This window comes from Berghia stephanieae, chromosome 1 (genome assembly GCF_034508935.2).
Source record: "Berghia stephanieae isolate SIO BIC M18660-M18661 chromosome 1, UCSD_Bste_1.3, whole genome shotgun sequence".
Taxonomy (NCBI): domain Eukaryota; kingdom Metazoa; phylum Mollusca; class Gastropoda; order Nudibranchia; family Aeolidiidae; genus Berghia; species Berghia stephanieae.
The window spans coordinates 11,957,055-11,980,621 of NC_088360.1; the positions used below are offsets into that span (position 1 = coordinate 11,957,055).

Genomic DNA, 23,567 nt, shown 5'->3' on the forward strand with positions numbered 1-23,567 from the left:
GAGAACTTCCGACTGAAACAAAAACTTTAAAATGGCTGCTGCCAGTTATTGTGATTGTGGCGTTCGATAAACAAGGCCTGTTTTATTTCATAATTTCAACACCAAAAGCATTCTGTGGATTATTTACATCCGAGATATGTCAAGAGTTACAAGTGTAAGTCGTTTGTTTTATATTAGCTTTGTTCTTGCTTCATAATGGGCTATAAATTTCCTATTTAAAAGTGAACTCGGTTATGGATGAGATGGGATGGGGGCCGACTGTCATTGTTGGGGTTGTGACTGAAGTTGACATTTGAATTTGAAATACATTTTATATACTCAGGTTTATTCAAAACACATTGTCAATAGCTTTGAAACAGTTTTATTGAATTCATGCACTTCTTTGTCCTCGACAGATTGTTATATTTGTCCTCTGCTTGACTAGCCATCTGTGGTTCATTGCAATCTTCTTGATTGACTTGTCTTCAGTCTTCTTGTACTTGAACTTGTAATTTGTAACAAGTAAAAAGAAAAAAAGATAATTCCGAGTCTGATTGATACAGCTGTCTGCTCATGATCAAACGAATTGTCTGACTCACTGACTTTTTATTGTCAATCTTAAGAGTACTCACACTCACACCGTTATTGTATGACGTAAGTTTTTATGCCACGATTCCAGTGCTATGGCCTCACTCACGCACTCTCTCACACTCACTTTGTAATTTGTATTCATGATTCATGTAGGTACTTCATTAGGTACCTCATTCATGATCATGCATTCATGTAACGTGTCGTTTGCTGATTGCAATTCAGTCAGTTAATTCTTAATTAAAACATTTAAAAAACCAAAACAAAACAAAACTTGGGTCACTATTTTAGCAATGACAATACTTTAATTAATAAGTTGTCATCTCATTCTCATGGTCAAAATTAAATTTTAGATTTCCTCATACTCATTTTTCATTCGTTACCATAGTAGTAGTAGTAGTAGTAGTAGTAGTAGTAGTGTGTAAATTTGGTCAAGAGGACAAGGTGCTTAAATAAATAGTGAAGTCTCCACAATTCGAACACCTCCAATCCCAGCATTTTGCCTGTATTACAGTAGAGACATCCAGATAGTGGAATCAGTACCTATAGTTTAGTGGCTGCAATCTAAAACTAAAAGCCTATACCATACCTGAAGAATATCTTATCGTGTTTTATATTATAATTATAAGTATATTATTTAACATCTCCACACATACAAGATTGAAAAGAAAAGATGGACATCATTTGAGAAACAAAGAAACATAAACTACCAATGAAATTAATGCTTAAACATAAACATGAACATATATAATATTATAAATACACCACATATAACCTATCTACTATTATTGCAGCAACCCAAACAACACGCCCCTTTTGTTAATGGCTGATGTGTGGTTTATTGGAATTGTTTGGTAGCGTCAATTGCCAAGGACCTTGACAATTGTCAATTGTCAAGGACCATGTCAGTTCATCAATTACGCATGTGTACTTTTTTAGCTGCCACGGAGTACCTTTATTGTCACAAAGTCATATATTGCCACAGAGTGATGTTATTAATATTGATATGAATAAATACTCTCATTTTCTCTTCTTTTTCATTGTCTCTTCCTCTCTCTCTCTCTCTCTCTCTCTCTCTCTCCTCTCCTCTCTCTCTCTCTCTCCTCTCTCTCCTCTTCTCTTTCTCTCTCTCTGTCATTTTCCTCACTTCTCTCCTCCTCTTCTGTCATTTCTCTTTTTCTCTCTGTGTGTGTTTCTCTGTCATTTCTCCTCTTCTCTCTCTTCTCTCTCTCTCTCTCTCTCTCTCTCTCTCTCCTTCTCTCTCTCTCTCTCTCCTTCTCTCTCTCTCTGTCTCTCTCTCTCTCTCTCTCTCTCTCTCTCTCTAACACACATGTACACTCATTGTTATTAATAATAATGCTCTTGTTTTCTCTTTTCTTTCTTTCTTTCTGCCATTTTCTTCTTTCTCTCTCTTCCTCATTCCCTCTTTTACTTTTAACCACACTCATTTCCTCTTTTTGCCTCGGACCATGCCAGTTGGTAAATCGTCAACAGAGTATGGAGTGATGGTGATATGTTAATAATAATATTAGTCCTCTCATTTTTTATTCTCTATCTCCGTCTCTGTTTCATTTACTAATTTTCTCCTCCTCCCCCCCCCCCTCCTCTCTCTCGCTCTCTCTCTCTCTCTCTCTCTCTCTCTCTCTCTCTCTCTCTCTCTCTCTCTCTTTCGCTCTCTCTCTCTATCTCGCTCATAATTCCTCTTTATGTTACTGCCTTGCCAATTGGTCAATCGTCAACTATTTGCTATTAACTGCCATGGATTGATCTTGTTGCACAAATGTTTTAGGTTAATTGTTCCTTATTATGAAAATGTGCAGTATATTTTCCTTTGAAATAAAGGAAATCCTACGTTTTAAAAAAATGTAGGACTTGACAGGGATTTGCCACTTTGTCCTTCTGTTTTTGTTTTTTTTTCCCCCGCTGAATCCGAAATCAAATTTTTGTTTTGATATGACTTTAACTTGGAATTCGTGAAAAAACTTATAAAAATTTAAACCAAAGAGTGTTGACTCGATTCTTTCCACAACGATTGACAAAGAATGAATGAATGGAAGAAAGTGATGGGATTCGAGATTCGTATTTGCGCAAACCAAGGCTCAACTGAAATCACCGCATGCAGCTGAAGAGTTCCAAGTTGACTCCTTGGCAGTTGATGAATAGTATGGCGATGAAATGCGTACGTAACACCCAATTTTTTTTTGGAGGATATCCTTCTTGAGACTTGCAATGGATGCTGGTCTTTTATCACTTGACAAGTCCTCAGGAACCCCAAATGTAGCGAAGAAAGAATGTATCCAGGTGATCAACCGTGCACTCCTTACCAAGCGCTCCCAAATTGAGTGGAAAAAGTGCAGATTAACCTGATAACCGTCCACAGTTACCAGATAGTAAAGACATCCAAACTCAAAGACATCAGAAAAGACTTACTCGAATGGAGTGGCAGGTGTGAGCGATGGTTCGGACTGTAGAGGGGCCTAACAGAATGCATTGCGGTTACATTCATGGCATCTTGAACATGTATCCTGGATACTTGCATTAATGCAAGGCCAAAAGACAATAGATTGTGCTCGAAGCTGCATTGATGAACCGCCCTGAATGGCTGAGTGCAAATTCAATAAAGTTCACTCAGTTCTTTAGCCTCGTTACTTTTTCACTTTCATCTTTCTGTAAGCATCACTATATTCTCTGTCTCTCACAAACACACACACACACACACAAACATCCACACACACACACATCAATAAAGTTCACCAGGTTCTTTAGTATTGATGTCTTCAGCTAAGTTGAATAAAAGTGAACTTGAAGCCCTTGCAGTGCTGTGGAAATGGAAGTTAAGGAGTTGGTTGAGTTGTCCCCACTAGCAGAGAAAAGCGTTGAAGGAATAATTTGTTTTAATCCTTGAATTTAAAAAGATCACATCGAAAACTCCTTGAATTTCAAAATGGAATTACTGTAGGAACTCTGTAATAATAATAATAATAATAATAATAAGGTGGCGTTTTTATACACCTCCGTTGGAGGTGTACAAAAACGCACTGTTTTTATACACCTCCATTGGAGGTGTACAAAAACGCACCGTTTTTATGCACCTCCGTTGGCGGTGATGGTAAAGTTGTTGCTGCGTACGTCCATGAGGTTTAAATAGTTTTAGATTGTAGTTTAGCAAGTTGCTTAGTGATTACCGATGTACAATGATAATAAATTAAAGAATAATAACAATAATTTAAAAAATCAAAGTAAAAAGAAACATGGCACAAAAATACTCATCTCAAATAAATAAATAAATTTAGAAAATTAAAATCGAAGTTTTTTTAAAACATGATAAAAAGTTTTTGAAAAAAAAAGAAAGAAAAAAAAGCAAACAAAAACAAAGTAAATCCAAAAAAAAAAAGTCAACATTGGGAATCGAACCCGGTACTTTCAAGGTTGTAGTCTGACAGCTTGTCCACTGCGCTACGGAGCCACCTGACTGTTCATCACATTTAATAAGGTCTTTCTAAAACATTATTTTTACCTTCAATGCAACTTCTATTTTCTGGTTTTATATTTCAATTTTTTAAATTATTAATATTTATATATAAATTCATTAACAAAAAAATCCTACAGATGTCACAATATAACTTTCGCCATGTCCAAATGCAGAAAGACATATCGCTAATAAATGGTGGAAGCACATCGTGACGGAGTATAAAACATCGGTAGAATCACTGTCAACGGAGGTGCATAAAAACACTACGTAATATACACTAAAATGATAAAAAATAATAATAATAATAATAATAATAATAATAATAATAATAATAATAATAATAATAATAATAAAAATAATAATATTGTTAAGGGGGGGGGGGGGGGTAATTGATGACCGAGATATTATATTATAATGCTATCCCCAATATTTGGCACTGTTAGAACGAGTGTGCACTGTTGACTACTTGCCCTGTGTAATTTAGGTAGAGTTTGCATGCATATGTGTTTATGTGTTTGCACGCTTTGCAGTTGGGTGTGTATGTGTGTGTTGGGGGGAGGGGGGAGGGGGGGGGGGTGAGTGCACATGTGTATACAAATTAGAGAGAGAAAGGGTGGGGGAGGGAGGCTGGGCTCCAATTGTCCAGTGTAGGAATCCAGACAGTCTAATTTTCAGGGGCATACACAGACTTACCAACCAATATGATTTCACATAATATTTTAATACGCTTTGACTTTGAGGTTTGTTAATTATATGAGTATGAGAATGGTGACTAAAATATGAACATGTGTATACAAATGAGAGAGAAGGTGTGGGGGAGGGAGGCTGGGCTCCAATTGTCCAGGGTAGGAATCCAGAATAATTTTCAGGGGCATACAGCCTTGCCAACTGATATGATTTCACATAATATTTTAATACGCTTTGAGGTCCAAAGTTTGTTAATATGAGTATGAGAATGTTGACTAAAATTTATGCTGAATGCAAATGGTCAAACAGGGGGAAAATGAAAAGTGGAAGAATTGAAGGTCACCTAGATGTGAACCTGCAGGAGCCAGGCAGCTGTTGTCATAAGAATCACATGATTTTTTGTATCTTATTAGCTTCATATGTCTCTATAAATTCAGTGAAGCTTAAATTTAAAAATTTGGATGCTAGAATATCGGCATAGATATTGGGGAAAATAAGATAAAATTTTTCAATTGTTGTGGTTGGTTGGCAAGTCTGGGCAGAGATATTTTGCAGTGGCGTCCATGAGCAATGGGAAAGTTATTGGATGAAATAGGGGTTTGGTTAGGGGAATAAAATGTTAGTAAAATGCAGTGGGGCAACCATGTAAACACCATATTTATTATCCCATACATCAGCATGACATATAATATTTGTTTTCCATTATCATGTCATTTTACATATATATCCTCTTGATTGCTGATCAACATGGTAATGCACTTTTATCCTTTTGCAGAACGATACGTGATGGTATTTGAACGTGTGCAAAGGTGATCCAAATCAGTCCAAATATGGAAGCAGCAGAAATGAAGGACAATCTTGGTGCTGGTGGTGTTGTGCCAAGTAGAAGGAGTGTTAGACAGTCGATGCGAAACAAAAAATGTAAATGTCTAGTTCATTTGTTTTGTAATTGTTATAATTTTTTAATCTTCTTTCTTGAAATCTTCTTGATAACTTCACTGTAGTTTTTTATATTTAGTCCCACAAGACCATTGAACCCGTCTTAGCTTCTTCTCAAGTTATACAAACATAAAACACATTGACAATTTCTTGATTCCGTTCCTTAAGATGCTCATCTATTACTAATAATAATAATAATAATAATAATAATAATAATAATACACATTTATACAGCGCTCATTCTTGTGTAAAACAAAGCTCTGGGCACTTTACAATATAAATTATTAGAAAAAAAATTTTTAAAAAATTAAATTACTACAAAGTATTCTCCATGCAGCATCTTTATCAGATCTAGCTACCTATTCAGGTTTTGGAATTAAATAGAGGTCCATTGCAGAATCAAACTGGGGTTGTTCAGTTTAATGCTCTTCCAGTTCAGTCACAGGACTTTCCTCTGGTTTATATACTGGTGCTAAAAACAATTATGCTCCTTTACAGTTGTCCTTAGAATTTTATTTTGAAGCGTAGCATTTAAAGCTGTATGGCCATGTAGTTTTTGATGTTATGAACTGTGTTATCATTTTCAAGGTTTTTGTTTATCCTTCTCCTTGATATACATGTTTGCTGTTTTAACCTTTTTCACCCCTTTAGCATATAGGGCAAAAAAATTACATACAACATGCTATTTCTTGACTCCTTCAAACCAACAAAAAATGTCTTAAATCATTTATTTCATTAATTGACAATGCTGAGACCGGATTTAGAAGCACACGATCATGTGGTTGGGCACCTTGAAGCAGTTGATTCAGTCACTTAAGGAACAAAATAATTTAATTTTACCAGATGGCTTATGTCATTGAGTCACCAAGACAGTAAGATATAAATAAATAAACTACCGATCTGGTAAACTTGGAATCTCTTGCTAATTTAGTGACTCATGTGCATGCTTCGAAGTGCCTTGGCATTGTCAATTAATTTAGTAATTAGTAATAAATAATAGATCAAATTAAAAAAAAATAATTTTGAGTTGAAAAAAGCCAGCAAGACAATGCATGTAAATTTGTTGCCTTACATGTTTCTTGTAAACAGTAGAATGCAAAAGACTTAAACAGCATGTGCATATATCATGGAGAAAGAAAATTGAGTTGAAAACAAAAAATAATGACACAGTTCATAATATCAAACTACATAACTATGCTATGCATCAAAATAATAAATGAGGACGATTTTATATGTGTATACTTTTTAAAAAAAATTGTGAGTATATGACAAAAAGACAATCCCTTTGATGAGCTGAACTTTTTAGGTCCATTATAAGGGAAATTGTTTCTGCTATCAATCTAGCAAACACATAGGACAAATACAATCAAACATAGTCATTGTTCACTCCTTCCAACAACACTTTGAATTTAGATCTTGAGTAACTTATTAGTATTAGGATGTTTGCTTTTTTCTTTTAACACGTATATATCATTTTGTGTATTTTCACTGTCTTTTCCAGATAAGTTTGATCCATCAGACTTCAAGCCAAAGTGCAAAGCACCTATAGCTACACCATCTGTGACTAAAGCAAATGGTCCAAGTGCTGCTCCTGTAAAGTCTGATGATTGTTCAGAGAAAAAGCCAAATGTTGAGGAATCAATGGTGAACAAAGTAGAGACTAGTAAGACTGAAAACGGTGCTACTTTGTCTTCTTCTGTGCCACAAGATGACAGCAATTCAAATAAGTCCTCCAAGAAGAAAAGTTTCACAAATATTTTGGCCAAAGCTGGTAAAAAGTTTAGCATGAAGGTAATGTGATTTTTATTCTTAAAAATTAAAAACACATGACATTGATTTGTATTCCTTTGCTGACTAATGTTACAGTCTTTAATGAAACCATGTATTTCTGTAAATGCAAATTGTCACAACTCTACAAATTGATAAACTTGCTCAGGATAAAGTTATTTTATATATATATATTTTTTTTTTTTTGGTGAGGACTTTTTACGTTGTTTTGTGGTTTGTTTCTTATTTTGAAATTTGTATAAGACCACTTTGTAATTTGTAAGGACCACATCAGAATTGTGTTCTTATGATAATCCTCTCAAAATTTCTACATACGATTCACAGCCTTCAGTATTTTGACATTTTGGAGCATATCTCGTACTTAGTGTTATTTTTATTTTTTTAAAAAAGATCAACCATAAAGTTCTTGAATATCCGTTTAAAATTGTCATTTCTGACAGGTAGACATTGTTGATTGTGAATCTCCTTATCGTTTTACCATCACCTCATGACATTATCTGGTAACTAAATGAATGATGTCTCTAAATTATATAGGAAAAGCATTTTTTAATTATAAATTTCCTTTCTTTTTTTTTTTTTTCTTTTTAAAAAAAATTGTTTAAAAAATGTTTATTTCAGCCTCGTAAAAGGAATAACAGACGTGCCAAGTCTGTGGCAGCCCAGATAGAGCAGACAAAAGATGGATGCATTGACATGACTCCAGATTCTATTTTATGTAAAACTAATCTCAAAGTATGTACTTATTCTTGGCTTGAATATAAAATATAACAAATTTGTTCAATTTCCAATCATGGTGAATTCAAGGAAGTTAATTTATATTTTGAAATTTTACATTAGACGAATCCAAGGGAATTCAACATGTCTCCAATTCAAATCCATAAAAATGAACAGAAACTGAAAACTGTGTTTCTTGGGTTGCATGCAAGGACTTTAAATTGCTTATTGCAATTTCTGATGAAAAACATTATTTTTAGGTTAGGTTAATATACATTTCACAAATTTTGAAATTCTTCTGTGAAATACCTCTCTGTTTCACATTTTGTCATTTCAAGATATTTGCATACTGGACAGTAGCTCACACTTTTACAGAATTAGTTTTTGTCATCTCCACAGGCTATTTACATGTAATCCACTAAACAACTTTGTCACAGGCTCTCCTTTACCCAACGCACTTGACTTTTTTCATTTAAAAATCTCAAATGTGTGTATAAAAGCATTGAGGAAATAGAACAGTCGCTCAGAAATTTTCCACGAATTTTATTCTATCTTAAGGGTTTTGGTGAAAACTATTTTCGAGCAAACTTTAGTTGATTAACTTTAGTTTTGAATAATTTAGTTTATTCTTCATTGTTTATTTCAAAAGTTAAGATAAATGTTCATGATTAGTTAATTGTAAATATGCACCGTTCTGTTAGAATGCAATAGCACAACCGTTTTACTTTAGGAAGAGTATATTTCTGGGAAAATTATATTTAAGACAGTGCACTTTGTATTAAGATTCAATTGTGAAAACACATTTTTTGATTATCTCCAAACCAGAATTTGATGAATGAGAAGACTTTCTCACAGTTGCCCCCTTCCTACCAATATAAATTGATAACCTTGTTGCCTCAATGTGACCAAATTCCTTGTCTAAGCAACAAAGATGATTTGAGGTAGGTCCTTAATTATTTAAGATCTTATGCAAGGAAGATTGTTATAGAACACTTTCTCCCATCTTTGACTATTGTTTGTGCATATCATTCTGTGATAGTGATCTTGGCATACTCACAAACTTACACCAGTATGCTTTAGGCTAATGTCTCTTCAGTATGTCTTTAGAAGTACATCTTATCCTGAATGATACCTTGATTATTCAAGATTGTCAAATGTTTTCATCTTTGTTATTATTTCTTATGCAGTTTTTCCAGTCTCATATTAAGGTTTATAGAGTTAAATAGACAATACCAATTGCCTGCTAACATTTAGATAGGATGCTAGTCTATTGCAAAGTACTTCTGTTAGATCCAACAGATTACTTTATCCAATCACTGCTGGGTGGACAGGGGGGGGGGGGGGGTGTCGTGTCAGAAAATTATCCCACATGCATCTGGGATTGAATTCTCTCCTTTTGTGTGAGAAATGACCTATTGGGACAAATATAGAGACAGGGGTAAACTGATATCATGGGCTTTATGATGTTAAAGGATCACTTTAAGTCTTATTACTATAATACATTAACAATGCAGTATGCTCGGATGATGTATGATATTGATTCTCTAAGAAAATGCAATAAATATAGTATTTCTTGTTGTTTTCAGCATGAGCTCTTTAGCAATGAACAATGAGTTCTTCGCCAAGGCTCTCGGTGAATGGAAAAGTCGACTTTCACTGGGTAGGTACTATTGATAATCGTGTCCCATTTCTTCCCATTCCCCCCCTTTTTCCGTAGGCAGTGGATCAGTGATGATACTTTTCCGCAGATCAGCGGAAATCCGCGGTTTTCTTTCCTTTCCTCAGTTTTCCTCCTCAGATCCTCGATCCGCGGATATTTCCTTCACTTCCTCCTTTTACTTTTTTTTTTATATAATAAATCTTTAAAAAATACCTCCTTTTAAAAAAAAAAAAATATATATATATAAAATTTCCTCCTTTTACTGGACTCCGGGCGTTTTAAAGTACTCTTCAAGTACTCAAAAGAAGTCATCCTGCCTACTTTCCTGTGGTGCAAAAATGTTCTAGGTGAGTTTTCCGTTTTTCCGAGACTTTTCCTCCTTTTTGACTTTTTGTGAGTATCATCACTGGTGGATGTTTTTTGTTAGTGTTTATACAATCACAAGGAACAGGGTTGCTTATTTACAGTACATTTATGGAATTCAGTAAGTTAAAAACCTCCGTAAATTTTCTCATTCACTGGGCAAGCAGAACCTAAAGATTGCAAAAGTTGAACCGATTAGATAAGGAACCTCCATCCTGTAAGCACCAGGATACAATTATTTTAGATAAATTACTCTTGGCATATTGTATCCTAAACTGTAATGTTATGTCATGTCATTTATTGAATAGTAAATATTTTATTTTAATGTCTGGTCAGTTGATGTGTTTGTGTAAAAGTTCAGTAAAATTTTTGCCATCTGAATTGGCAACCCTGAAGGAAAAGTTGCATCGATATTTTCTCATTTTCCTCTTTGTATTCCAAACAAGTGATGAGACTGGCATATAATTGTGTTTGGGTGAATTGGTATAAACAAAAATCTATCAAGTTAAAAAGTTTTATAATCAGTCTGTAAAATAGTTTAGCATATTGACGATTTTCAATTTTAATCAGAACGCATTCCTTTTCGTACTTTACATCTAATAATGATATCTGTTACAAGGCATGAAGAATTACAATTGGTTTTTTAAATAGGTGAATTCACGTCTGAGAATCAGCAGAGGTTGAAGCAAGAAGAGGAGAAAGAACAGAGTAAAATTGATTCTTGGAAGGTAAGCAGCTTATTTCCAATATCTTACTTTCTCTGTTTCTTTTGATATAACATCCTTATCCATAGTGCTAATGTTGATTTAGAGTGCAATGTTATATAATAATTCTGTTTTTTAAATTTTCTTTTACAAAATTGTTGTGTATTGGTTTATTTGCATTTCTCTCCCTATCTCCCATTTTTCTCTTCTCTCTTCTCTCTCTCCTCTCTCTCTCTCTCTCTCTCTCTCTCTCTCTCTCTCTCTCTCTCTCTCTCTCTCTCTCTCTCACACTCTCTATCTCTCTTTTATAATGGATTTGCTATTTCATACAAATGCAAGCATTTCACAGACTGTTTACCTTCTTTTCCATTTTCTTCCCACAGGAAAAGCATTTTGAGACAGTTTGGGGTGAAAGGTATGTCTTCTTGAGAAATTTACTAAGCTTTATGATCATTTCAATTTTGACCAGAAAAAATCACAAAAAGAGAAACAAAAAAAAAAAAAGAAAGAAAATAACCTCATCATCGTCGTCATCATCATCATCATCATCATCATCATCATCATCATCATCATTACCGTTATATATGAATTGTAGCCCTTTATATAAAATTGTGAAAAAAGTGTTATGATATTTTTAAAAATGTTATTTTCATTTGTTTTGAAATAATTTCTTTTTGATTTGTTTTTCTTTTCTGTTGTCTTTTAAAACAAATTCTAATCACAAGGTTATTGAGTAATATCCCAAAAGCGACTGGTCCATCAATCAACAGAGTCAGCCTGGATATGGAACATCTCTTATCAGTGCAGGCTGCAGTCAAACCTGCCCTTAAAGCAAATATGCGAGTATCCTCCCTGTTACAGAAAAGATCTTTGTCCAGAGCAATCCAAGCCAGCGTTGAATCAGCTCTTCCTCCTACCAAGAAGGTTGCCAAATCATCCTCCTCAACCTTCTCCACATTGTCAAACATGGGGTCGGCAACAACATCTTCTTTGCTGGCAGAGGCAAACACAAATTCCAATTCTGCATCGTCGCTGTCACCCAAATCAGCTTCCTCTCCTGCATCAGAGTCATCTCCATTGTCATCTTCCTCTGCTTCTAGTGGGAATTCCACTGCAGACTCTGCCATTGCTGCCAGTAGAGAGGAGTTGGCACGGCAGGTGGAAAAACTCAGGTTAAAATTTTTTGAGTTCTTGCTACCTTTCTGATTTATTCCATTTAATAAATATAAATAATATGAATAAGGTGCATTGGGAAACAATTATTTTAAGATATATTGTTTTTGTTATCTTTTCTTTTTATTGATAGATGGCATCAGAATTAAAAACCTATTTGTCAATAGATGATATTAAAAAAACAGTTGTCTTTATATTGTTTCCTGATACATTTTGTTGTCAGATTTCACTTTCAGTTTCCAGCAGCCCCAAGTTTTTGCTTTGTCGATGTAGTTATAGTAAAAAGTCTTCTTTTTAAAAAGTGATATGAAAATTTTAAACTGATTTTAAGCACTCATTGTCGGGAGATGGAAGTCTAGTCATGTAATTGTAAAAGACCTGGATGACATACAAAGGAAGGAGGTTCAGTCCTGCATATTGTAAGCCAGAATATTTTTCAGACACTCTCATGCCTCCATCCCTCCAATAGTAATTTGGAATTTGGACTTTATGTAAGTCTGACAGAAATAATTTACAAATGACTAGCATCCTATCCAAAGGGTGGAAAGTAATTGCTACTATCTGTTACTTGAAGAAATTTGAAATTTATCCTGCTCCAGGGGTCTATTCGTTGCCTTCGTTAACTTGTCGCCAGACATCCCGATGCATGGAGCAAAATAACTAAAAGAAAGTGAAAAATGAGTTGTAAGTCAGTCCTCAAGGAAAGAAATAATCCATTGGTTGAACTGTTCTATACACCTTTTGATAGTTGTCACTTTGTATTTTTATTTAATCTATTGGACAGCGCCAGGCTGTTGGTTTGAGAACTAACCATTAGGTTGGAGAAATGTATTTTTTACACTGGGCCATATTATGAGCAAGATTTTTTAAAGAACCTTTTGAAGTAGTGTAGTGTAATTATAATCAAGATCAGTAAAAGCTATAAAAATTTCAGGTACATATTCTACCTGCAAGTAGGGAAGGATTCCTTTGACATCTCATATTAGGAAGCTTTTATTATGTTTATATTGTTAAAGTATTAACACTCGTTAACTTTCTTTTCTTTTTTCTTTTACATTTCAGATCTGAGGATAGAGATGAGATACTTGGTGTTACTCCAGCAAAGAAGCGGAGGGTAATAGCAACACTGACACAGACACCTGTCAAAAATGGGCCACAGGTGCAGGCTCAGGCTCGAACCTTAGCTCAAATTAAAGCCCAAACTCAAGCAAACAAGACTTTAGCAAGCACTGTGTCATTTACACCATCGTCTCCAGTCAATCAGAAAAATTCATCTGCCGCTTCGCCTTTGTCAACATTATCTTCATCTTCATCTTCACCATCATCATCTCCATCATCTTCATCATCTTCGTCTCAGGGCATTACTCGAACAGTGACAATGACTTCCACGGGCATCATTATTAAAACTCAGGGACAGACACGAACACTTGCCCAAATCAAAGCCCAGACAAGGGCTGCAAGGGCAAGTCCATCCTCTGCTGCTTCAACCTTGCAAACCAATCAAACCATGCGCAGCATCTTAACCAGTGCCCCTCTTAATAAAGCCCCTACACAGACGCGCACTTTGGCTCAAATTAAGGCTCAAACTCAAGCCAGGGCACCTATACAACCATTCATAATCAAACCCCCGTCATCATCCATCACAAACAAAACCACCCCTGTTACCACATCATCCGTCAACACTCACATACCCAACATTTTATCTGCCACAGCCAGTAGTAAGCTATGCAGCTCTCCTGATTTAAATGCAGTATCATCCGTGGACATTAAGCGTTCTCTTCAAATTTGCCAGGATGAGTTGCAGAAAAGCTTGAATAAAACAGTTTCTGTACCACAAAGTTGTTCATCCCCTTCGAAACCATTAATAGCAACAACAATAACGACCCCAGTAACAACTATTATTGGACGAACTACAACAGCTTCTAAAATTATATTTTCCCAATCTGCTGCTGGATCTGTTCCTTCATATGTTACACCTACCATAGTATCCACCTTGCAGACATCACAATCTGCCTTGGTCAATGGTCCCATACCCAGCACCCCATCACCGTCAAACCAACACCAGTTTATCCAGCCAGCCTCTCCAGCTAAAGTGTCCTCTAGGTCTGCCACTCCTACCAAAGTTGTCCTTGGCCGGGCTGGTCGTGTGTCTCCTGCCTCATTCAAACTTATGCCGTTGCCGTCATCCTCTCAGGTATCGACCACAACGCATGCTGTGGATGCTGCAGGCAACAAGATTATCTTGGTTACACCATCTACCCTTAATACCACAACATTGGAAATACCCAGAACATTAATCATGTTAAACAATAGTGGTGATTCTTTACAACAGGATACAGTTGGTAGAGGCAGACTTGACTCTAATTTGGTGAGTGCCTCAACCCAGTTGCAACCTGGTGTTGTGTCAGGGCAGAGATATGTCACTCAAGACGCTCTGCGTAACTTTTTAAATGCTCCACCCCGTGCTTCCAGTGCACCGCCAAATAATCTGCAAGCAAAATCAGAAACTTCCTCAGTTCACATTGTTCGATCAGCCAGTGTGGGGAATAATAGAAGGGTTTTTAACCCATCACCGTTATCATTATCTTCTTCATCCACTCCCTCTCCCTCTTCCACCCCATCCCCAACTACCCCTCCCCCTCATCAGACTTTTACTGTGTCCCTGGGAGACTTGCCCGGCAATGCTAACCCTGTACACACTTTGGATCAAAGCAATAAATCACAAAACCACCATGTCATCCGGGTTCACTCACACTCTACCTCTTCTTCTGTCACCATACCATCTCCTGTCTCCACCTCATCATCTCCCAACAATTTGTCATCTGGTAGTTTCAGTGTACACAAGGTAGATCTGTCATCTATTCCAACCTCATGCTCACCAGCCATTCCCAACCCAATTCCACCCCTTAAATTCTCCCCATCCCCTGTTCTAACTCCTGCGGCTCCCAGCAATAATCCTGCCGTCATGGGTGGTAGGAAATTCGGTACGGCCCGAATCATTCATGTGTCAGGGCCCGGGAAACTGGCAGCCCTGCCAACAAAACCAGCCCAGCTGTCGAGTCCTGTTAAAAGTGGCCTGGTTGTTAGTATGCCTACTGTTATCTCATCGGCTGCTGGGAATGTTCTCTCGTTGAATAAATCCAACCCTTCAGCAACAAATGTCAAATCTTCTGTGGTTGAGGTAGATCGTAAGACAGGCTTACCAAGTGACAACAATGACGATTCGTTGAATAAGACTAATTGTGCTTGTAATCACAAAGCAATGGTGGTGTGTCAGAAGTGTGGTGCATTCTGCCACAATGATTGTGTTGGACCTTCCAAATTGTGTGTCACTTGTCTCATCACCACCTAACTAAAGAAATGAGTAGTAAGCTGCTGGACACTGTGGATTGTAAAAAGAATTGGATCAAAACTGAAATGCAACTTCTTCAAAAAAGAACAATATAAATACTCAAAACAGGAAAGGTTTGGGAGAATTATCCCACTTCAGACTACAATAAAATTAATTGAAATTGTATCCAGATAGATGGGAAAACAGGGTTCTTCATGTCAAGTCGGGACACTCGACAGCTTCATAATTGTTTCTATTCTAGATTGAAGAAGTATTTTGTTCTCTTTTTTTTTTAAACTGTTATATTCATTTTTATTTTATTCAACAACTTTTACATCTGACGGATAGAGGACTAGTTTACACCATGGATGTCATCATCTGTGTCGATGGTCACTGTTATGTCTATGCAAAAATTCTTTTAAAAAATCATGTTGTGTTTTCCATTTCATTGTTAGCTATTCACTCAGGTTGTAATATAAAAAGGCAAAATATTCATGATGTGGGCGTGCTTGCGTGAGTGTGCATATGTGCATGCATGTGATTATTGTTAAAGAGAAGTGTTTGGGTTTCTAAAATCTTTCATTGTTTAAAGGAACTTTTTCGTGAAGGGTAAATTAATCATATAGGTAACCAAAGACTTTTTCACTGCAAAAAAGTAATAATCTAGTCCTTTTCTCTATGACATTTGATCTTTTTGATTTTCTTTTCTTTTTTTTTTTGGTACTTTTTTTTAGTATTTTCTATTATTTTTTTTTTTTAATTATTTTTTATATATTGGCACTGTCATGTATTTATATTATGTTAAAAAATGACCTGTGCTGTTCATTTCCAAAGTTCTGCTCACTCTGAATGGGTTTTCAAATATGGAGGGCAGAATGATCTTATAAATTCAAAATTCAGTGAACGCATATTTATGGAATTAGGAATATATAAAGCGAATCTTGAGCTTTTTGGATTGTCCTTTGATTTTTAACTACCTACATGGAGTTGATTAATATTATCTTTTTCCCCATCTATCACAGAAGAGAAAGTTTTAGCTCTGAATATATTTCAAAATTGTTATACAGAGTTAAGCTGATCAGGGAGTACCGATAACTCAGTTGGTAGAGCACTCTCTTTACACTCAGAGAAATCGAGATTCCAGGTGCATTTGAAATTTTTTCTGCCCCCCTGTCCACCCAGCAGTGATTGGGTAGCTGGGTCTGTTAAATCTCATTGAATACTTTGGGATACACATCATCCGATCCAAAGGAGAGCAAGCAATTTCTATTGTTTGTTTTGCACTATTGAAACCGAGATAAACTTCAGGTCCATGGGCCCAATGGCTCTGATGGATTACTGAAAAGTATAGCTGGTCTGCTCATTGAAACGTGCAGGCTTGTCAAGCAGTATGGCTTTGTTTACAGTGCAGCATGGAAATCTTGAACGTTGGAACTGGGCCTATTTAATAGAAATTTCTGTGTTTTACAAGTTCTGTTTTCTGTTTCGAGTATTTTACAAAGAACAAGAAGAAGAATGTGTGGGAGGTAAACATGGGTGGTATTGTTTGGTATAATGAGGTGTAGTGTTTATTGCATCTTGTCTCATTCAGAGGTGGAATAAGGTTCCAATTTGGTGGCTCTAGCATAAGGACAAAGCCAGCACATAGCATTGTTGATAACACACTCAGTCGGGGATGTCTTTACTTATGAATCCAGTACCTAAACAGACACAATGTTCCTCATTTATCTCCACTGCGACTCTCCTCTCACCCCATCCTCAATTATTTGGTTGATTTTGATATGAGAATAACATCCTGAGGTCATTAATGCCTTCTGGGTGGGGTTCCTGACCTCCCATAGTGGGCAGGGGGATACATACTTTGTCTTCTATCCCCTTATATCTGTTTTCCAACATGCTTTCTGTCTTTGTCCTGGCCCTGGCCAGAGTCCTAGCTGGGAGGGAAACAGTCAAATGCATAGTTATTGTTTTGGGAGATGATTATTTTTTTCCTTGTAAATCATCTCTCTGTTATAATGTATTATTATATTTGTTATTTTGAATGTATAATGTTAGCATTTGAGTGTGTTCCTCTTTGTTGGATTTTGCGTTTGTGTCCGGATGAGACTTATAGGTGATCTCAAACTAAGTACATTGGTGGTATCTCTTGGAATCTACATCTGATCCCTATTTGTTCCCAGTTCCCCTTTGTCTTACTTTTTCTTGGGTGCTTTAATTGTAATTCTAGAACTTCTTATTATCCCATTTTCTTCCTTTTTACTGGCACTGGTATGACCTTAATGTGTTGCAAGCGCCATAAAACCCTTAAAAACATAAAAACAAACATCATTAATGCCTTGCTAGTCTCCCACTGGTACTGTGACGCATTAGAATTATATAGAGTGATAGTGATAGGTCTTGTGCGTAAGACACTGGTCAAGCATGCTTTGCAACCCCCCCTCCCCCCCACCAGACAAATGCCCACTTGTTACATCCACTAACTCATTTAACACTACACTGAGAGCGATGATAGCTTTCATTTCTGTTCAATACATACATAAGTCAAAAGTATTATGCACTGTATTATGTTTTGTTTACATAATATGAAATATGATTTGTAAATATTTGAGTTTGTTGCTCTTAGTGGGGACCTGTTCTGGTGTCTGGATGAGAATTTTAGGTGATCTCAAACTAGGGACACTGATATTGTGCTCTTGGAATCTACATCTGTTTCCTGTTTGAACCAATTCCCCTTTGTCTTACCTTTTCTTGGGTGCTTTAATTGTAATTCTAGAACGTTTTACTATCCCATTTTCTTCCTTTTCACTGGTACTGGTATGACCTTAATGTGTTGCAAAAAAGACAAACAAAAATAAGAAAGTTATTCTTTATTAAGATATATTGATAAAATATTTAAAAAAAATAAATGAAGAAGTTTCACGATAGTCTTTAGTTGGTGAGTCTCTGAATTGAAAATTATGACAACCTGGGTTCTTTGTATTTGTGGACTATCCAAATAAAAAAAATCATGTCGTAGTTTTCTTTTGTTTATTCTATACTGTAGCCTTTTTATATAATAGCTGACAGCTTTGGAATTCTGTTTGCTGCATCGCTATCCCTTTGCATTATTTTGAAAGGGCAGGATTTCCTTTTCCTGTGAGTGAAAAAAAGGATATCTTGTTTGTTTTTATTGACGTAACATAATTCTAGTTTGCCCTTAGCCATCGTGTTCATTAAGATTGTTTAATTTATTTTTTTAAATAGATAAGAAAAGTAACACAGGATTCTCACATCAGACAAAGTGAGGGGAAAGATCAGCACCAACTTACACCTCCCCCCTGTCCTAAAAAAAAGCCTTATTATATAGCTTGAAAGCTTTAATTCATTATGTCAAGTGATTGGTGAAGAGAGAAAATTATTTATGTATTGATTTTTTTTATTCAAAAACAAATGCTGAGGAGGAATGAGATTTCATAGCGCTGCTGAGCATTTAAGTGGAATTTGAACTCTAAGAAAATGAATTATTATTATTATTATTATTATTATTATTATTATTATTATTATTATTATTATTATTATTATTATTATTATTATTATTATTATTATTATTATTATTATTATTATTACTACAGTGCAATCCCTTTATAACAACATCATCAGGATGAGAAAAAAACAAAGAGAGTAGTCATTATAGCTGGGGGGAGAGGCAGGGGTCTATAGAATTCGACTATGGCTGTCTTTTTTTCCAACTGCCTACAGTGACATTTCAGTCGAAGTAGGATACATTGAAAATAGTGCCATGTCACTGCTTCAGACGACAGAGCCAGTCATTCCTTGCTTGAGAACTTGTTGTTTCAGCTTGTCAGCTATTATCTTCGCCTGATCTATAATTAAAGGCCACGTCATTGGTGTTTTGATTGCTCAAATCTGCTTGTATCTCAGCACAGCTGCATCATTATCAGCAATTTTTTTCAGTTACTGCTTTTTTCTCTGTGATTCAAACCCATAATGTTAGATTTTCTCTCGATTCTTAAGTGATCCTGGGATCGTGGACAATTTAGGAGAATCCTTGAGGCCCATTCTGTAGGTGAGGCAAAGCAAGATTAAAAGCCAGCTTGTAAGGTAGTTGCACAAGTGTCCAACCAAAGGTATTATAGTTGTGTTCCGTGTAGAGCTAGTGAACGGCACTTTGGTTGACTGGGCTCATGAATGCTTTTTTGAAACTCAAATTGCCACATAAGCTCGATTTTGCTCCTCGTGGCGTTCGCCTTGCCCCACCTAAGGAACATGCTACAGATCAGCTATGTTTTTGTCTCGCTTTGTCTCAGCTGTGGAAAATAGCCACATTAACTAGTCCAGAGGGGACTGGATATCATTTGTCAGCCAATTAAGTGTTTTCTTTAGCTAAGAGTATGGGATTTCAAATGTTGCAAAGCAAATGTTTTCATTGAACCAAACATTTTTACCTTGACTGATAATTTGAAGTTGGCGATTACTGCTATATATTGATCACGCTGGGCAAGGTTTAAAAAAAACCTAAAATATGTCATTATGGTGAGTTATTTATTACTAAAGATATATAGAGGAAAAAATTGGGACTTGGAATCTGTGACGCTGTAGAGAAGATGTTGATATAAGTGGGCCGCACTGTATTATTATTATTATTATTATTATTATTACAAGAAATTTTCAATTGTTTTAAAAATTAGTTAATTATTCTCATGAAAGACACTGTTATCTTTCATCTTTCATAATAATTTATTACTTTGCTATAAAAACACATTTTTTTTCATTTGTATATTGTAGCTTACTTTAATAGGGTTTATTTAACTGTATGTTGCAATAAAACGATCTGGCCGAATTACCTCTAAAATCAGATTTTACTCAAATTGTCTTGATATAGATTTATTTTGTTTAGATAATAGTGATGATTTTTTATATTTATTTATTTGTGAAACAAGGTTTGTGACTCTTTTAAATAAGTACAATTTTTTTTTCTCCAAAAGAAGATAATATAATATATATTTTTTGTTCTTGAAATCTCACTAGTGATAGTGCACTATCATTATTTATTAGGCCTACAGGGGGATTTATCAACCAGAGATACCCTTCGAATAATTCTATGCCATGTTATTCAGATTTAAAAAACAAAATAGATACTCTAACTCGCTTTGTAGTCATTAAGAAAAATGAGTGGTATGAAAGCTTGACAGATTGAAGTTGAAGTGTGTGGGAAGTGAAAATAAGTTTGTTATTATTTAAATCCAAAGGTCTACTTTACCTGAAGTATGTTAAGTGGGTGAAGGTGAAATGATAACAGAAAAAGTGACTATGCCTTGCTTTCAACCTCAGGAAGATATATTTGTGTATAATATATATATTTTTTTCTTTTTTCTTTTTAATGTATATTTAACTGTACTAACATTAAAGATACTGACAACAATTCTCCCATAGTGGGAAGGGAGGTCATTTGCTGTGTCTTCTATTCCCCTTTATCTGTTTTCCAACTTGCTTTCTATCTTTGTCTTGGAACGAGATTACTTGGTTTTGTCCAAAGTTTTTGGAGATGATTTTTTTCCCTTGTAAACCATCCCTCTGTTATGTATTGCTATACTTGTTGTTTTGAATGTATAATGTAAGCATTTGACTGTGTTCCTCTTAGTGAGATCCTGTTCTTGTGTCTGGACGAGGTTTTTAGGTGATTTTAAACTATGGACATTGATAGAATAGTATGCTCCTGGAATCTACATCTGTTACCTATTTGTACAATTTCCCTTGTTTTACTTTTCTTGTGTGCTTTTAATTACAAATCTAAAACCATCCAATTTTCTTCCTCTTTCCTGGCGCTGAAATGACTTAAATGTGTCGCAGGCTCTGTAAAACCCTTAAATCAAACAAACTGTCCAACAGTTTATCTTACTCTTACCATGAGCTACTCCAAACTGCTTTCCGACATCTGTTTCCTCTTAATTCTTACTGAACTGTGTTTTGGTGAATGACGTACCCAAGAACTCACAAACAGTTAATATTCACAGTAAATTTGCATGCTGGTTTTGACAGATTTACCTGGAGAAAAAAAAGAGTTGCTCCTGATCCTGTATTGGAAATTTTGTTGTTGTTGTTTGTATACAATTCCAATTCGTTGTTTTTTTTCTCTTTTTCTCAGATATTGGTTGTTTGTGGTGGTCCGATCACTTTAAGTTATACCAAAAACAGCAAATTCCATATTTCGTTTTTGAAGGCCTGCACATAAACAATGCTTAGAAAAGACAGATCTTGATAGAATTCCATGATTTTGGAAATGTAACTGCTGTAGAGAGATTATAATAATCCTGTTGTTGTTGATTTTGAATTGTTTGATCATTATTGAGTAATTTATTGTAACAAATGGTTACAAGACAGCACTTTCTACCCATACTTGGTTGATGAAATTTAGGAAGTAAAATGAGAGGTTAAGAGCAGTTGAACATCGATACGTTTTTAGTCTTTCATATTGTATCTTTCAGGAAAATATGTAGTTTTGGGTAGTTTTCTAAAGTCTTGTTTATCCAAACTTTTTGAGGTCTATACTCTTCTGTTTGTATCTCCTTACCTATTATACTATTATTGTTGTAAGACCAGTTAAACTCCTGAAAATAACAAATATTACATCCATTTCTCAATTGCTTATGTCTAACCTTCCACATTGAATTTATGAATTTTTAATGAAAGCGGTCAGTATGATTCTTCAAATTCTTACAATTTTTATTCTTCAAAAGATGATCACCTGGGTGGGGTTCCTGACCTCCCATAGTGGGCAGGGGGTACATACTGTGTCTTATATCCCCTAATAACTGTTTTCCAACATGGTTTCTGTCTTTGTCTTGGAAGGAGTTTACTTGGTTTTGTCCTGGCCCTGGCCTGAGTCCTAGCTGGGAGGGAAACAGTCAAATGCATAGTTATTGTTTTGGGAGATGATATTTTTTTTCCTTGTAAATCATCTCTCTATTATGTATTATTATATTTGTTATTTTCAATGTATAATTTAAGCATTTGAGTGTATTCCTCTTTGTTGGATTTTGTGCTTGTGTCTGGATGAGACTTATCGGTGATCTCAAACTAAGTACATTGGTGGTGTGCTCTTGGAATCTACATCTGATCCCTATTTATTCCCAGTTCCCCTTTGTCTTACTTTTACTTGGGTGCTTTAATTGTAATTCTAGAACTTTTTACTATCCCATTTTCTTCCTTTTTACTGGCGCTGATATAACCTAAATGTGTTGCAAGCGCGCCGTAAAACCCTTAAAAAAAACAAACAAAAAAAACAAACAAACAAAGACAAAGATGATCAGGCAAGTTTTGGCTAATTACTCTTGATCTCTCTCTGTCAGTTTGTTGTAAATTCTGATTATTGACGAATCTGTGGCGTGATTAAAAGTGCAATTGTTATTATGAGTTTATGATGCGTTTGGAGTTGGTGAGAAAGCGTGATCATGAACGAGACAGTTTAAGTTTTTAAATGTTAAAGTAGATTGCAAAGGACTCTTTTTTTTTTTCATTATTTGTGACCCTCCGCCCCAATCTGGTACTGGGTCGAAGTGAAGCCAATTCTGAATGTGAATATAACCAGTTATCTGCCATCCGTATTCTGGAAAGATAAGTATTTAAAAATTTTGCCAGAAAACTTGTCCTTCAAATATTGATCGAGTTAAATGACCCTCATCTTGGAAAAAAACTCTCAAACCTGGGACTTTGTGAAGTACCAGGTTTGAAAGTTTTTGCCAAGATGCCAATCATTTAAATCGATCAATATTTGAAGGACAAGTTTTCTGGCTAAATTTTTAAATACATGTTTTTTTTAAAGAGTATGGCAGTTAATTGCTTAATGATAAAGGATGTTGTGAGCTCAAAACCCTTCTTCATCCAATAACAAAAACAATAAAAACAAATACACGATCCTAGTACTTGCAGAACGGATGCACCAAATATTTTTTTCTGCCATCTATCTAGTTTTAAAGTGATTTACTGTTGTTTTCATTGTTTTTCTTTTTGGCTGAAGAAGGGTTTTAAGCCTGATACCATCCTGGTGGTGTTTTTTTACTTTTCTTTTTGTTTTTTTAAACTTATATTTATTTTTGTTTATTACTTTTTACAGTCCACAGCTTCTAGCAGCCTACTATCTCTTTATCAGTTTGTGAGAATATAGATTAC

The 23,567-nt window shown here is 35.3% G+C and overlaps 1 protein-coding gene across 1 annotated transcript; it reads left to right on the forward strand.

Moving 5' to 3' along the window:
- Nucleotides 1–4: 4 nt before the first annotated feature.
- LOC144968050 (uncharacterized) lies at nt 5–18,257 on the forward strand. Its single transcript, XM_078906019.1, has 10 exons — nt 5–154; nt 5,502–5,647; nt 7,167–7,456; nt 8,072–8,185; nt 8,993–9,108; nt 9,754–9,827; nt 10,842–10,918; nt 11,278–11,309; nt 11,620–12,066; nt 13,130–18,257. The coding sequence occupies exons 2-10, from the start codon at nt 5,557–5,559 to the stop codon at nt 15,417–15,419; spliced, it is 3,531 nt and encodes a 1,176-aa protein (XP_078762145.1). The 5' UTR covers nt 5–154; nt 5,502–5,556; the 3' UTR covers nt 15,420–18,257.
- Nucleotides 18,258–23,567: the final 5,310 nt, after the last annotated feature.